The sequence below is a fragment of the Carassius gibelio genome, chromosome A6, assembly GCF_023724105.1.
Source record: "Carassius gibelio isolate Cgi1373 ecotype wild population from Czech Republic chromosome A6, carGib1.2-hapl.c, whole genome shotgun sequence".
In the NCBI taxonomy this organism is placed as follows: Eukaryota; Metazoa; Chordata; class Actinopteri; order Cypriniformes; family Cyprinidae; genus Carassius; species Carassius gibelio.
This window is the reverse complement of record NC_068376.1, coordinates 25386523-25403555: the sequence shown is the minus strand read 5'-3', so window position 1 is coordinate 25403555 and position 17033 is coordinate 25386523. Positions and strand designations below refer to the sequence as shown.

General features: G+C 36.1%; 1 protein-coding gene across 7 annotated transcripts in view; it reads right to left on the bottom strand.

Annotated features, from left to right (window-relative positions):
- LOC128015861 (neural cell adhesion molecule L1-like protein) overlaps positions 1–17033 on the bottom strand; it is an 85984-nt gene that overhangs the window by 9925 nt on the left and 59026 nt on the right. For all 7 annotated transcript variants that reach the window (XR_008184018.1, XM_052600075.1, XM_052600078.1 and 4 more), the window contains 11 exons: positions 16672–16838; positions 16404–16563; positions 16199–16323; positions 15680–15781; positions 14510–14707; positions 14219–14289; positions 12815–13037; positions 10477–10592; positions 10082–10283; positions 4146–4268; positions 470–646 (listed from right to left, as the gene is read on the bottom strand). Coding sequence is in view for 6 of the 7 variants with exons in the window: in XM_052600075.1 (XP_052456035.1) it covers positions 470–646; positions 4146–4268; positions 10082–10283; positions 10477–10592; positions 12815–13037; positions 14219–14289; positions 14510–14707; positions 15680–15781; positions 16199–16323; positions 16404–16563; positions 16672–16838 (1664 nt within the window). In the remaining variant the exon portion in view is untranslated. The remainder of the gene's footprint in view (positions 1–469; positions 647–4145; positions 4269–10081; positions 10284–10476; positions 10593–12814; positions 13038–14218; positions 14290–14509; positions 14708–15679; positions 15782–16198; positions 16324–16403; positions 16564–16671; positions 16839–17033) is intronic.

Here is a 17033-nt window from a genome sequence, read left to right as displayed (position 1 = left end):
AGCTTGAACCATTAATCATGATAAATGTGCTGTAAATTCACAGTTGTGTGCTTTTTTTCTTTTAATATATATATTTTTATGTTGATTAGCAGCTTATTTCTATGTCTGTATTAATAGCAATCCAACATTTCCATTCCCAAAGGCAACATATTATTTCTCCTTCCTTTTTGCAGGCAAGCTTTCCCCCCCAAATCAATAAGCGCTTGGTCTTCCAAGACAGTGATGAATGCAGCCCAGTCGCACACTGTTATGATATTGTTTAGCTATAAAGAAATTCTTAGATGGGCATATGAAAAGCTTGGTGAGATGGGAGGTCGAAATAATGTCCTCTGCATTCCCCGGGTCGATGCCCATAACTACACTGACTTGGTCATCCATGTCAGAAAGCCAGATTTCCTGTCCTTTGGAATGCCACAGGCTGACTCCCCCGAGACGCCCCCACCCCTGAACAGCTGCCACCCGTACTCACTCGCTTCAGTGACTGTGGTGCGCTCCTCGCTGGCAGCTGGTCCGCACCCCACCCGCGTGCAGCACCGTAGGTAAAACTTATATTTGCTCAGTGCTTCCAGATCCTGGAGGCGCAGCTTACTGCTGTCAGCAGAGATGTTGAGGGTAGTCAGAGAACCTGGTTCCTCTGTGTCATTTACTAAACAGGAAAAGGAAACAGAGCATGCTATCAATGCAAGGTATGGTACATTTCAAAACAAATTAATAAAAATCAACACATTAGAATCCCTGGATTATAAAAAAGAAACAAAGCTATTCAGCAAAGTTGCATGTGTTGTGTTTGGAAGCTCAGCTGGACTGGTAGCAACAAGGCCATGTCATTGAAACATCAGAATGTTTAGTTAGCCAGAGGTCAAAATCAATTTATTTTTATTTTTTATTTATTTTTATTTTTTTGATAAACACATGATTCATACTTATGGTATGATGCAAAAGCATCACAATTGTGTGGACATGTCATGGCTATTTTTTTTATATATATATACATACAGGTGCATCTCAATAAATTAGAATGTTGTAGGAAAGTGCATGTATTTCTGTTAGTTAACTTAAATTTAAAACAAAAGAAGAGTGACGACAGTGAAAGTGAATGAGAGAGGACCAGGGCTGGACTTTATTTTGTGTTTTTTTTTTTTTTGGTTATTAAAGTTTTCATTTTGAATGTCCGCCACCAAACAAAAAACATATACATTTATTTTATACACCTTTGTCTTCTCAGGTGTAAATTACAATGATATTCATGATAGTTGAAAAAAAGGGTGACCATATGCGCCCTTCATACGGGACACGTCCCAGCCAGGACTTTAATAATGCCTAAAAGATCCAGGTTTTGGCTATTTGCACTGTGCAGGTTGATCGTTGTGTAACATTCATGAGAGCTATAAAGAGCAGAGCAGACGGCTCCTTATGCTTTCGATTCACTTTCACGTGTTTGTTCGTTCATTTGACTTGAAGCATTGTGGCACATTTTATTTGTGAGCAGTGACGCTTCAAGTCAATCGAACGAACAAACATGTGTGCATTGCTTTAATCGTTCCCTCTAGATATCACCTTCTCACACGCAGCCCCATGATTGGTCGATTATGTAAAATACCTGCATGTTATTGGTCAAACTGCTCTGGATGTTTTAGGCAATATTAAAATACTGTCCGGGACGTGTCCCGTAAGAACGGCGCATATGACCACCCTAAGCTGACACCTACTCGCATATGACTTTTACAAAAAAAAAATTGTCTTCGAAAATTTAAAACTTCTCCAGGTCCCAAAAATACCCTTAGACCTCAGAGGGTTAAATCTACAAAATGCAAAGAGACAAAGTAAAACAAACAAACAAACAAAGAAAACTTACATGTGCATTTTGGGTGGTTGCTTTCCACTAGTCTGAAGAGGTTATGGAAGAAAAATCACCCAAAATCTCTAAATTGTGTATAGCATAAAAAACAATGGCATTGCCTTGCCATTAAATATTTTGACACAAACCAGGTTTTCTCTCTTATTTGCATCCACTCATGTCAAACCACTTTGCATTAATAACCCTGGCAAGAACTGCAGATGACCTTTCACACATCACAGCAAGAGACGAGCTTTATTTACATACGGTCTACACACATAAGCATGTGTGCACTTGAAAGTAGCTGTCAGTCAGTCAGGAAACACATGTGTACTGAATAGGGTACAGCCAATTAAGTCATAATTTCGAATCCATGTGTTCTTGATGTGTTATTTAGCTATTGTGCTTAAGTTGTTTAAATAGTTTTTTATCTGCACTGCAACATGTCCCCCTTTCCTACCAATATTTCCCAATAAGTTTTTCAAACCAAAATCTGAATCCTCCATAATTCACTGTGTGAATTGTTAACTCTGTGCGATTTTAGCATAGTTGGATCTGGCTGCTGGCCATCTGTGCAGTGGCTCTTTAATCCCAGTTGCTATTTTCCATTCGATGGGTACAGCTGTGTGCTCTCTTGCCAGCATTTTACACATCGCTTTCTTCAAGGGGACTTCAATGAGCCCACTTCAAAGGAAGCAGAATGGTTTTAGCAAGCTCTCCTGATGAAAATGTAGTTTCTTTTAATATGCAACCTGACACTTGGCCTCAATGATCAGCCGCAGCATCAAACACAATTAGCTGACGAGGCCCCCGAGACTGTATGCATCATAATCAGCTTCGTCATCATTCCTGCTGGGATCTGGTTGCATGTTGAATGGTGCACACGCACAGCCTGGTGTTATACTGTGATATGATCCATGTAGAACAGCATAGAGTGCGAGAAAAGGTGTCGGCTTGATCACAATGGAATACCCGGTCATAAATGTCTTTTCATTTAATTTTCTTTTCATGTACAGTAGACCAGGGTTTCCCAGACTGGGGTTTGTGAGGGAACTGCAGGGAGGTCAAAAAGCTAATAATTCATTAAACCATAATATATATATAACCATAATAAAAATTATTTTATATATATATATATATATATATATATATATATATATATATATATATATATATATATATATATATATATATATATATATATATATATATATATATATATATATATATATATATATTATAGTCGCTATATAATAAATATATTATAGTCACTTATTTATTTTACATATTTTAACTGGAAAATAAATTAAAATTACTAATTAAGACTTATTGCAGTGTAGAAGCCATAGTATTAAAAAGTCTTAAGTGCTGCTGATGCTTGCATGCTACAGGATTGATTAGTCTAAATGTTTTTGATATGGTTAGCTACAATTATTCTTAATTTGACCATTACATTTTAAATATAAAAATCTTTATCTTAAAAAAAAAAAAAAATCCCTTGATATTTACAGATATGCTTCACAATGTTTTGCTTTTCCTTATAGTGCATCACTTAACTATTAGTACGATGTGCATTGTTAGCCTTCTACGTTTATGTAATCAGCAGTGTTTCTCACTGTAAATCCTAATTAAAATCAAACCATACTCTAATAGCATGCAGTAAATAGGTGTTTAATTCACGAGTGTGTCTTCAATTCGATTTAACAGGACCTGTATAATAAAAACAAGCAAATTGAGTGAGGCAACTTTAACTAGTCAAAGTAATTGTTTCCCATAAATCATTTAGCAAATATACAACTGTGTCTTATTGAGGTCCTGTGCAGTTATTTTCATAACACTGTAGTCCCTGTTGAATGGAAGATGCAGCTGCCAACCCTAAGGAAGATGGCACAACGATATCTCCTAGTGGTGAGACATAGGCATCACTCGATGTAATGAGACATGAATCAACAAAGAGCACTTTGCTGTTTTTGTATGTCCAAATCCTCATCTGCATCACAGACAACATGCTGACACAGGGCAATAGCTTTTTTATGCTCTATGTGGCAAACAAAATTTACTTTCTGTACTCTAGCACTTTAAAAGACATAAACCGAGGCTAAAAACATTCAATACAAATGCAGTGGTTTGTGGTATCACTGTAGAATCACTGTAATGACCAATAATGCAGCTGTGTCATGGACCACATGAAAAACGAATATCAGAAATAAAAGCTGTTTACGCAAACCCCAGAACATAACCCTCATAGCAAGATGCAGGCATTTACATCGATGGTTATGAGCAAATTAGAAATGCAGTGTTCACATACTTAGCTGATACTGGAAGATGTAGCCAATTATGACTCCGTTTGCATCAACCGGAGGAGACCAGGTCAAAGTGACCTCATGATTCTGGATGTTTGTAACACTGAGAGCAGACACTTGACCAGGAACTGAAGAAAGGGAATGAAAGAAAGAATTGACAGATATATTAATCATTTAAAGGTACGTTTCACCCAAAAATGGTCATTATTATTAATTTGTTCATTCCAAAACTTTGTGACTTTCTTTCTTCCATGAAAGACATCTTTCCCTACATCAAAGGTCTCACATTTCATTTGCATTTCTAAGTATTCAAACTTGTTTCCAAATATTCTAGTCCCTTGACATGTGACTAGAATGGTCTCGTGACAAACCAGAACCAACTGCTGCATCCCAATTAACCTACTTATACAATGATCCTAAAATATGTACTCTTTTTCTGAAGAAAAACAAATAAATAATAATAATTTTGGAAATATCAACATTTGGGAAATATTTGTCATAATTGCATATTTCCCGGATCTCAGTGTCATCTTGTTAGGTGCATCCTGATACCATTAAAACTGTCCTGTCAATCATCCTGTCACTGTCAACATATTTAATTTAATTTAATTTCCTACTATTCTGGAGAAAAAAAATGATGTTGCATGTTGATCTGCCAGTCAGTAACTTGTGCATGATGCAAGTTAATGACTAAACATATCTTTATAAATGTTCACAAACTTGTTGCAAATTAAATATAATGTGAATATATATATATATATATATATATATATCAAGTATCAAGTTTCATTTATTTCAGGAATATATGGCCTCTCGGCCCATAGTTCCACAAATGTCATGACATGGCAGATAATCTCTTTTTCGTTCCTTGATATATATACAGTGCTAACCGCCATGCATTCTCAGAATCACAAATACTTGGCACATCTTTGCAGACATCACCCACAAGGACAAGTTCACTAAAATATTTCTTGCGTAAATCTCTATACAAAGGACAAACATACAAAAAGTGCATCTCATCTTCAATCACAGAAATATTTGTTAAATTACAATAATGACAGATTCTTTCTGCAACTGGTGTATTACTCCATCTACCCGTTTCTATAGCTAACTGATGGCTTGAACATCTGAACAAGAATAATGATCGTACCAGTTGCCTATTATACACAGACGTAATGTAGCTCTCTTGTATTAACAAAGACTTGCATTGTGAGTATATGTTTAGTTTGTTATTTTCTAAAACTGATGCATACCATGCCTCATGTGCTTTTTCTTTCAATCTTTGATTTAGAACAGCTGTAAATGTTCTTATATCACCTACACTTTGAGCCTCCCAAGTAGCTAAAAAGCCATAAAAATTCAATAATACTCTAATATTCGTAACCCAAGTTTTTCTACCTACTTTATCTAATTCTAAAAGCATATTGTAGCATTTTCTTGGATAGCGATGATCAGGCATTGACACTAATTTTATCCAATACATAATACATCTTTTCATATAGGAGGTCGACAATGCAAATCTTCCCAGGTCACCCAAAACCGCTACATTACTTACACTTGTGCTGACACACAAAAGTTTTTTACAAAAAGACACTTGAACATTCTCAATACATTCAACTGGTTCGAAGCCCCATATTTCACAACCATAATACAGTATAGGTGCAACCATGCGATCAAACAAAAACAGAGCTTGCGTGTAGCTAATTTTTTGTTTACGGATAAACTTTAGCAAGGAAAACATTGCTTTCTTGCCTTGGCTTGCTAAATGCTGACGGGTTTTCCACCATGACAATTTTGGTGTAAACCACATACCAAGATACTTGTAACAATTAACTACTTCTATCTGTTCTTCAGCAAAATACCATTTTTCATTTTTGTTCAAATGTCCCCCTCTTCTAAAGACCATAATTTTTGTTTTACTCAAGTTCACTCTCATACCATAGAACTTACAGAATTTTTCCAACTGTTCAATCTGTCTCTGTAACCCTCCAATTGTATCTGCTACAGTGGCCATATCATCAGCATACAACAATGTTTGCACTTCTGTCATCATTTCAATCTGAATACCTTTACAATTTTTCTTTAGCATTGTTATGTATTCATTTAGAAAAAGAACAAACAAAAAAGGGCTCACCGTGCAACCCTGTCTCACCCCAATGGTACAATCAAAATATTCTGTTAAACCTTCATTTCCTTTCACACATGACTTAAGTTTGGAATACATAGATTTTAATACATTAAATACTTTCCCACCAATACCATTCTTAATGAGAATAAAATACAAAAGAGTATGTTGAACACTATCGAAAGCTTTAGAAAAATCAATAAATATACAATACATCTTTCCTTTTTGCTTTGTAATATATTTCTGAACCATTGACTGTAAAATAAAAATATTATCTATTGTGGAATAACCAGACCTGTATCCTGCTTGTTCTTCAAAGAGTATATTATTCATTTCTGCATAGTGCACTAACCTCGTATTCAGGATCTTTGTAAAAAAAAAAAATTTTACCTAGTACGTTAAGCAGTGAGATTCCTCTATAGTTCTCCACATCATTTTTATCACCATTCTTATATAGAGGACAAATCACAGCTTCACACCAGGACTCTGGGAAATCTCCTGTTTCTAATATTTTGTTATATAAAGAAAGCATTATGGGACATAGCGTATGTAGAGCTACTTTTATCATTTCAATTATAATACCATCCGGTCCAGGGGCTTTTCCATTACTCATTGACATAATAGCTTTAAAGACCTCATTATACATAATATTACTGTCCAAAATTTCATCTCGATTAAAAACTGTAGTATCATGATTGTTTACACAGTCTGTAACAAAGATTTCAAAATCAACATCTAAGTTACATTTTGACTCCGATAACAACTGCATAAAATATTCTAACCACTTAAAGTGTTCAATGTTATTAGATTGTTTGCTGGCCCCTCTAAAGCTCTTAATTTTCTTCCACAATTGTTGTGTTTTCATGTCACCCTGCAACATATTACCTAAGGTATTGTAATTGTACTGTTTTTTCTTTCTATCACATAATTTTTTAAATATACTTCTCTCAACAATATAACTCTTCAGATTTCTCTCATTACTTATTCTTCTAAAGAGATTTAGTGCAGTATATTTAGCATATTTCTGGCATGAACAATCTTCGTCCCACCATTGTGGTTGGTTCCTTTTAAGTGTAGATTTTTTAATCAAAAATTTTCCTGCCTCATGTAGACAATCTGTCAGGATTTTAGTTGCTATTTTAGTGTTTTCTTCCACTGCTTTCCCAAACTCACATATAAAATTATTATTAAATAGATAAGATAACCTTTGTACAAACTCCCTTTCACTATCTATTCCCCATTTAAATCTTATCCAGGGGTTTACATTACCATCTATCTTCGTTTTTATTCTTGATTCAATGCTATTTATCCTCATAGTATACAGTAATGGGAAATGATCAGAAATATCCACGTGTAAGATTTCAAAATCCTTAACATGTGTAAAGAGATCACTAGAGATAATAAAATAATCGATCACACTGCATCCTGCAGCTGATATAAATGTGAATTCTCCATCAATATCTTTACCAACTCTTCCATTAACTAAATGAATATTTAGATTGCGGCACATATCTAAAAGACAGCGACCAAACGTATTAATCACCTTATCTTTTGATTTTCTGTGCCATTCAAAATAATCATTAGTGTAATAACTGCCACAGGCTATATATTCAGAGTCATCACACTCAATGTAATCACATTCATTACCTGTTCTAGCATTAAAATCCCCTGCGATGATAAGTTTTACATCTTCTCCAAATTGATCTAGCACATTTAAGATTTCATTTTCCAAGGAAACAATACCATTTTTCTCTTCTCTCTTTCTATATGAGCTAGATCCCTCTGGGAAAATATAAGTGAAAATAAGGACAGTGTTATCTTCGAATAACCCACTCTCTTTGTCAGAATATAGAACTACACAGTCAGTTGCTTGTACACAAATCCTATAGAGATATTTCACAATAGAATCATGTACATATACACAAATACCTCCAATATTACGACCAAATGTTGACACTCGCTTATGCACGAGACGAAAACATGTATAATCAGTCAGTAAGTTGCAAAACTCAGTCTCATCTTGTGACCAGACTTCACTCAAACATATGACAGAGTTTCCATTCAGAGTGTCCAATAACTCACTGTTATTGACCTTTGTCTTTAACCCGTGAACATTCCATGCCAATACAGTGAGTTCATTTGGGCCGAGGCCGTCATCCTACCTTACGAAAGTTTCAGATGGTCTTTCTTTATTCGTTTCAATTTCAATCACGGACTCCGACTCTGTGTCATAAGTTAACATTTTACCGTCCACAAATAATTTGTCGAAACGAAGTGACATCCGTGTGTTTGGTTGAGTTTGTCGTAGAGTTTGCATGTAGTTAACCAACTTTCTCCGTATCTCACGCACACGAGCACTGAAGTCCTCTGACACCCTAATTCGATTGTTTACTTCATCTTCACTACTTCGTTCACGCCATTCCCGAGTTTTTTGTCTTGCCTTGTGTAGAATCTCTTCCTTGTCTTTCCACCTTGTGAAACGAACCACCACCGGCCTTGCTCTCCCATGCGATCTTTTCCCAACCCGGTGAGCGCGTTCAATCGGTAGTTCCTCGTCGCTTTTGGCTCTTTCCACACCAAAGTATTCAGCCGCGTGTTCCCGTATCTTTTTCTCACTCTCTTCCCATGTTTCCCGATCCGATTCTGGGATACCATAAAAGACAAGGTTATCCCGCCTGCTTTGGTTTTCCATGCGATCATACCTCTCCTGAAGTTCGGCATTTTCCTGTTCAAGTCTCTCCACTGTTTCCACAAACTTTTCCACCAACTCTTTTAAATCCATGACTTCTTTATGAAGTGATTCAATCTGCATGAGAGTGTGAGGTTCGTTTGGTTCTAAACCACCTGTCGCTCCAAACAGTGTTGTTTGCCGCGTTGTTCTCTCCGGCCTAAACGTTGTGTCTACGACACCACGCTTGCCTCTCGCGGGACCGGGATTTTCCTCCACATCGCCCGCTAAGATTAAAAGAAGGCAGATTGCTACCGCTAGCCGCAGTCCGCCCGCAAACACGCCGTTATGGAGTTTTATTGTGGCTATCTTGACCTTTTCTTTGGACGCTGGCTGAGAATACCGTCCTATTCTCTGCCTCCATTGTTCAACGGTGATCCCCATGTCAGGTGTCAGGTGTCCTCAACACTAGCTATATATATACTAGCTATGTATATATATATATATTTTTTTTTTTTGCATTATGTTAGATATTGATTATTAATCACTCATATGTCCTTGTCTAAACATCCCTACTCAACCATCAGTCTCACACTGACATGATTTTTAACTCTTTTTCTTAATTGCAGCGTACTACAATTTGGGACACACTAATTCTAATTTTGAATGCTATTTGGTGATGTACAGTGTGCCAACTGGAACATAGCATGTCTTTTAAGGTAAACTAAAGGCTGGACAAACTTTTTGACTTTTAAAATTGGAAAAAAAAAATTACTCAACACTAGGCATCATACGCTTGCTGACTTGAAACTGGTTAAATAGAACAACTGTGCATTGTACTGTGTACACTAAACAACTGAGGAGTACACACTATCAGAATTTTAAAGTTGTTTCTAAAATAATAAGCTCACACAGAAACATGACAAATGAAAACAATGTGTGTTCTAAAGTAGGCTCTAAATATGAAATGTATTCGAAATGCTGGACAGATAGTCTGAATCAAAAAAAGTACATGATGTGATTTTCAGTGAAATCTATCAAATACGACTAGCTCTGACTTTCATCAATTAGCGTCTACTCATCCAGACTGCAAATCCAAATGTGTTATGTTCAGCTCAAGTGTTCACACACATCCTCCCCTCACTCACCTCCCTCAGGTGTTTTGAAGCTGACCGGATGACTGCCAGGTCCGTTTCCTCTGCTGTTAAAGGCCATGACAAAGAGGCTGTATTCAGAGAACGGCTTAAGCCCTGTGACCACCGTATGGTTCCTCTCGCCTGAGAATGTCAATGTGTGTTTGTCACCGAGTGTTTTCTTTGAGTCCAGCAGACTATGCCTCCAAAAGCTTATCTGTAAGTACATGAGGTTAGATTAGCCCACAGGTAGTGAAAAACAGCTGATGAGTAAAATACCACCATTGAGTAATACGTGTGGATAGCTTTGACAGCTTGCTGGGAAACAAGAAGAGTTTCAAGGTCAAAAATGGGGTCACTGGCCTTTAAACCATGGCTTCAAAGCAAAACACATGTTGGTGCGGAATTACCCTGTAGCCCCCCAGATGTCCATTGAGTTTGTCCTTGTGAACATGGTCCCATCTGACCTCCACCATGGTGTTGTTCATCCCTTTTACGGTTACATTCTCTGGAGCCGCTGAGGGGACTATGGACGAATAACATGCAAATGAAATATTACAAATAGCTCTATATAGCTGCCTTCAAATTGCACTGCTCCTAAATCAAGGAAATGCCAGTGAATTAGATTCAGCTATATCCATGAAACAGGCACCATGAAATGAGGAGTAATTTTGTGGGTAATCATGGGAAAAAGTGTGGTGGGGGTAATAGTTGTTTATGTGGAATTATGGACTATAATATTTTTTATGCTTTGTAACTACATTTCGTTTTCAAACACTTGGCAAATTATATACTGCAGTGGTTTACCATACACAATCTAAGTAATCTTCCAATCTCACCATGACACTTGCTAATGGGAAGACATTTTTGATTATAATGGAATAAAACCTTGTAAGCACCAGTGTTGGAGAAGCAACATTAAAACTCTACCTTGCCAAGCTAAGCTACATTTAAATTTTAAATATATAACATATATATATATTTTAATTAACCTATCTACACTGATGGAAGCTATATATTTTTAAATTATAACTACATAACTAATCGGGTTGGATCCATTTTTTAAACACTGTATTATTAACAGCCCTTATGCAATATTTGAAAACCTTCATAATGCAATTGGGTACGTTTAAAAAAAAATCATAGTTTTTAGTATGTGAACCAAACTTGTTTAAATACTATCAAAATACATTTCATTTAATGTATGTTTTTCAAATATCACCATCGAAACTTTTTGCGTTTGGGTCTATTTTGACCGAGGTTTCAACATGACTTGTTTTTTTTTTTTTTCAAAAGCGTTATATTTGTCTTAAACATACTATTGTTAACTAAAATGCTTATTGCAGAATGAAAAATGTGATAATCTGAAAGTGAACATTTATGTTAGTTAAATATATTTATTACATTAAGCACATTCTAGAATAATAGTTAATAGTTAGGTTGATTTTTTTATTATATGTAATATATATTAGAAATATTTGTGTTAATATATATACACACACACATACATATATATATATATATATATATATATATATATATATATATGTGTGTGTGTGTGTGTGTGTGTGTGTGTGTGTGTGTGTGTGTGTGTGTGTGTGTGTGTGTGTGTGTGTGTTAGATTTCATACATTTCAACTTTTTTAGCAGTCATAAGTGTTAATATCACAAATATACTCTGACTACATTTCTATCAAAATTGAACGGAAATCAATGCTAATCAATGGGAATCAATACTGTTACCAACATTCTTCAAAAACGTATTTTGTGTTCTGCAGATGAAAACAAATACAAACAGATTTGTAATCAGATGAAGTTGAGAACATGAAGACAGAATTATTATTAATATTATTATTATTATTTATTTTTATGTGTGGACCATCTCTTTATAAGTATTACAAGAATCCTAAACAGAACAATTAAGGAATCTGAAAAGATAAATCTCTGTCTTGCAGGGATTCAAACACGTGATTCATTTCTGAATATGTTTTTTCCACATGAACCTTCAAAATGGTTCACTAGAATGAATCATCCTTTCATTTTATCAGCTTGATTACGCACAAACAGCAATTTAGCATTCATTCGCTACGTTTAGCTAGTTACTCACGAAGACGGGCAAATAAGATAAGATAGAAATAAAAAAGAGGGAGAGACTGCGAAAGAAAAGGGGACTAAACTAATCGTGCTGCACAGAGATGTAGTGACCTGAGATAACATCGGGATGGCAACTCCAAAAGAAAACTGATGGCAAGAGAATAATTATAGCCACAGATGTAAATACCTCATAGCCATTATAACATTACATTTGTTAGTCTACAAAGACTCTGACTGAGGAAATCATTCCCGCTTGTGCAATTTAATATCCTCAATAAGGCACAACAAATCGGTATATCAGTGCTACTGTTTGGATGTAGTGTAAAGGCAAGAAGGTATTTCATCAGTATTTTCTGTCCTCTATTTTTATGGTTCTTGTCGTCACACATGTACTGCACTTTTGTGGTGGGAGACAGTATGTGTTTACATTTACAGGCAATGTTTCTTTGCAATGTAATAAGACCTTTACAGACAAGCAAAAGGTTAGGAAAAAAAAAATAAGATGCGTCTTTCAGGATCTTCACCTGCTTTGTATGCTCTCAAAGGTAAAGATGCACCATGCTTTGACAAGTGAGTGAAATGTCAATGGCATTGGCTTATTTGAATGCATGCTCAGCTCCACACTTCAGACACAATGGAGGTTGCTCCTACTTACAATCCTCTCCGGAGTACGCTGTTATTATTTCAGGATCCGGACCCCATCCTGCGTGGTTCTTGGCCTGGATTTTGATCTCGTAAAGGACGAACGTTGGGGTGTTTTTAACAACGAACGAGTGCCTCTTCACCATGTGCTCTGTCCAGTCCTCTCCAGAGCCATGTCTTCTGTAGCTTACTTTGTACTCCAGACCAGGCCCGTTGTGTTCAATAGGTGACAGTGGCTGTGACAGCACAACGAAAGAGCTCAGTTCATTTGACAGAAACAGTAAATCAAAGGAAATAGTATTTGGTGAACACTTGGTGTTTTTATTGTCTCATCCTCACAGTGCACACTCACAGACTATTTGTTGCTGACTGTATGATGAATATTGCACACACAAAAATGGCAAACACTGGCAGAAATCAACATTTGCAATTAGACTGGCTGGCTTTACTCAGTTACTTACTCAATAGTAAGGGTGCACGTTTATATAGAACTGTACATTCATGCTTTTTTTTTATGTCTGAGAAATAAGCATGTGAAACAGTATAATATGTTAATTATTCTTTCTAAGTTTGAGTTGGTAATGTTTTTGATAGACGTTTCTTATGCTCACCAAAATACAGAAAAAACAGTAATGAAATAGTTTTGTCATGGAACTTTTCCTTTGTTGATATTCCCTTAACTTTTGAACGGTGGTCTTTTATTTAATGATTTTTCACATTAATTGTTTTCATTTTATAATTCATTGATTTTATAATAGTTTTTTTTTTATTATTGTGGTAACTGCTGCAGAATGTTCAGTGCTTATAAACCTGGTTAATTGCCAATGATTTATCATGATGTCAAGCATTATAACAATTGACTTTTATTAACAAAGCTCTAAGGTACAGCAGATAACTGTGATTTTATCATAGTTCATTCATCTTGCAGAAAAAATCGAACTAAATGCAATTATTCATTAACATCCACCATTAACAATGAGATTCCTCATAATTCTATAAAGTAGGTGCATTAGTATGAAAAGGTGGCCAAGTAAAGGCTCAGAAACTGTAAAAGACATTCACCTTTATGTGAATATCTAAATTTATGTATCCTTTTCCTTTGACTTTTTAATCACAGACTGACCCTGGGTTCCTTTTGATGGGAACCTGTGTCCAGAAAGATCCATTTCAGCAGGGCTTTGTAACTTTCTCAACAGCATGGCAATAAAGATAGCCGTGTTTTGCTATGCAAAAACTGCTATCTCAGGAAATACGCTTATCGAAAACCTAACAACTGACACTGTTAGTTTGCACTCCCCCTCTGAGAACTAAATGAAGTTCTGTATTTGAGAGCCCTTCTTTATCTGTGCACCGCTTCCAGTGCTTTGAACGTTAGATATTCCTGAAGACTACTGGAAATGAACAGTTAGCATCATACCTCCCAGTTGAGATCCATTTCATGTGGCAAATGACCTTCGATCTTGATATTTTCTGGGTTTTTGTCGGGTGCTTTGGAAAGAGCAGAAATGTGGATTATGTTGGAGATTAAATTGTTAGTGGAAGAAAGAAAAATGGCCTGTGAAAAGACTGGAGCTTAAATGACAAGGAAACTCAATTTTCTCACAAGTTTGAATGTTTTAAAGTACAGTAGGTGATGAGGCTGGCCAATGCGACGTGTTTATAAGAAACACGAACACAAGATACCTGAAAAAAACAGGCTCATAGATACCTGACGCTGGAGTTTTGTATCTTTCAGTGGCTTGGCTTGGCCGACCTCTTCCCACCTCATTGGTGGCGGAGACTCTAAATCGGTAGTCTACGTGTCCATGAAGGTTCAGCAGAGCGAAGTGGTGGTTTCCTGGCACTCTCATCATCTCCCTCCAGATGCCCGGCTCATGTTGGCTTTCCTCAAACTGTATAACAAACTCTGCACAAAGTTTCAAATTGGAACTGGAGTCAGCACAGACAACATTTTAATAAAGTGGCTTTACTCAGGAAATATTCTTTACATTGACTTATTCAAACTGACTACATAGGTTACACCAATGAAAATTGTTGTTAAAGGTTAGATCAGGTAGAAAACAGACCTTACAGTAACAACATCAAAAGTCCTGTTCTTTAACAGTGCATGATCAAAATGTGTCTGTCCATAAACTACATCCTAGTGTAGCTGTGTGGCCTTTATTTTGTATGATACCTTGTAACGCATTAAATTTACATAAAATTTCAATTTCATTTTACACTTCCATTCAAAAAGTTTGGGGTCAGTATGATGTTTTTTTTTTTGTTGTTGTTGTTTTTTTGTATGTTTTTTTTTGAAAGAAAATTCAACCTTTATTCAGAAAGAAAAAAAAAAAGGACAGTAAAATACATTTATTTAAAATTAAATATTTTCTGTTGAACTTTGTGTTTGTCGTAAAATCCAGAAAGAAAAAAATACGAAAAAAATGTTTTCAACACTGAAATTAAAAACCATGTTTCTTAAGCATCAAATTTGCTTATTAGAATTTCTGAAGGATCATAAGACATTAAAGACTGGAGTAATGATGCTGAAAATGTAGCTTTGCCTCACAGGATTAAATAAATCTTTAAAATATATTAAAATAGAAAAGACTTATTTTAAATTGTGATAATATTTCACAATAGTATTGATTTTTTTTTTTTCGATCAAATAAATGCATCCATGGTGAGAATAAAAAAAATATATATAATAATACCAACCCCAAAGTTTTGAACGGTAGTGTAATTAGCATATGTTGAGGCAAAAATTGACCAAATGAACTAAATACTTTTCTGGACGACAAGTCGGCTTTGCAAGTCCTAATCTATAATCTGTGCTCACTACATCCAAGTTTAGTGATACAGTAAATGGAGAATATGGGTGTTATGACTATATTACTAGTAATGGAGCTGTTGTGGTCATCTCCTGGAATCCATTGTAGTTTCACGCTTCTGCCTTTATGTTCGGAAAGGATCACATCCTCTGGAGGATCAGGAACATCTAAGGAAACAACAAACTTTATTTAGGGCTCTCAATCGATTAAGTATCTCGAGTTCAATCAGATTCGTTACATGATATTGTTGCTTTTTTGTTTTTGTGGCCGTTTTATAGATATTTTGAAGACAGTCAGAGAAATGAAGAAAATGACAGGGAGGAGAGGGAGGTTGGGGCTGGGAAATGACTCCAGCTGGTTTCAAACATGTCAGAGCTCATGCAGTACCTGCCAGGTCACGTCTCCAGCTAGTGTGTTTCTACAAATACTATGTGGTGCTGTCTTATTAAGTGTATAATTCCAGCTGTGGAGCAGCAGATAGCCAAATCCCACCAGTGTCATGTGCTGAACCCAATTCAGCCCTCAAAGTGTCTGTCTACCTTAACTTTCCTCAACCATAAAGACAAAAATAGTGCATAACTCACCCACAACTGAAAGCTGTGCAACTGCCATGTCCTGGTCGACAGGTGTTCTGGCCACACAGACATAAAAGCCCTGGTCTCCAAAGCTCACATTAATGATTTTAAGCACTCCTTCGTCTAGGATATATCTACAGACACCAGCAAAGGCACTGGTTAGACAGCTCTGACATTCACTACTGTAGAAGATTGACATCTTGTTGTATCTCACCGTGCGTTCTCGCTGCCATTGAGCAACATGCCATCTTTTTCCCAGAGGATCTCAAAGTCATCACCAGTGGAGGGATCAAACTCTGCCTGGCATGAAAACTGGATAGTAGTTCCGGCCAAAACCCGCAAATCGTGTGGAGGATCGACTATTCTGGTGGGATCTGACAGGGAAAACAAGTTATTTTGGATTATATGGATTAACTAAATTGAATGATTTTTCTGAATCTAGAAAACAAACTGATTTACAAAAGAGTGTCTGTTTCTCTTACCTTTGACTTCAAGTGTTGCCACGATGGCAACTTTGCCCTCCGTGTTTTGAGCAAAACAAGAATACTCCCCCATGTCCTCTTTCATCACCTTGTGGATCTCCAGCGAACCATTCTTATAAACAGAAAACCTTTCTCCTTCCACTGAATTGGCACTGTCAGTTTTACTCCTGTGCAACCATAAACCAGCCATGTCATTTTCAGAAAACAGCATCAACTTTTTGCATTGTGTTTGCATGCCTTTCTGAAATCTAATAAATAAAAATAAAAATAAATTGATTAATAACTCCACCTAAAATCCTGTAAACCACAACAATCCAAATAGACTAAAAAGGTTGCAGGTCATTTTTGCTACTTTTTGTAGC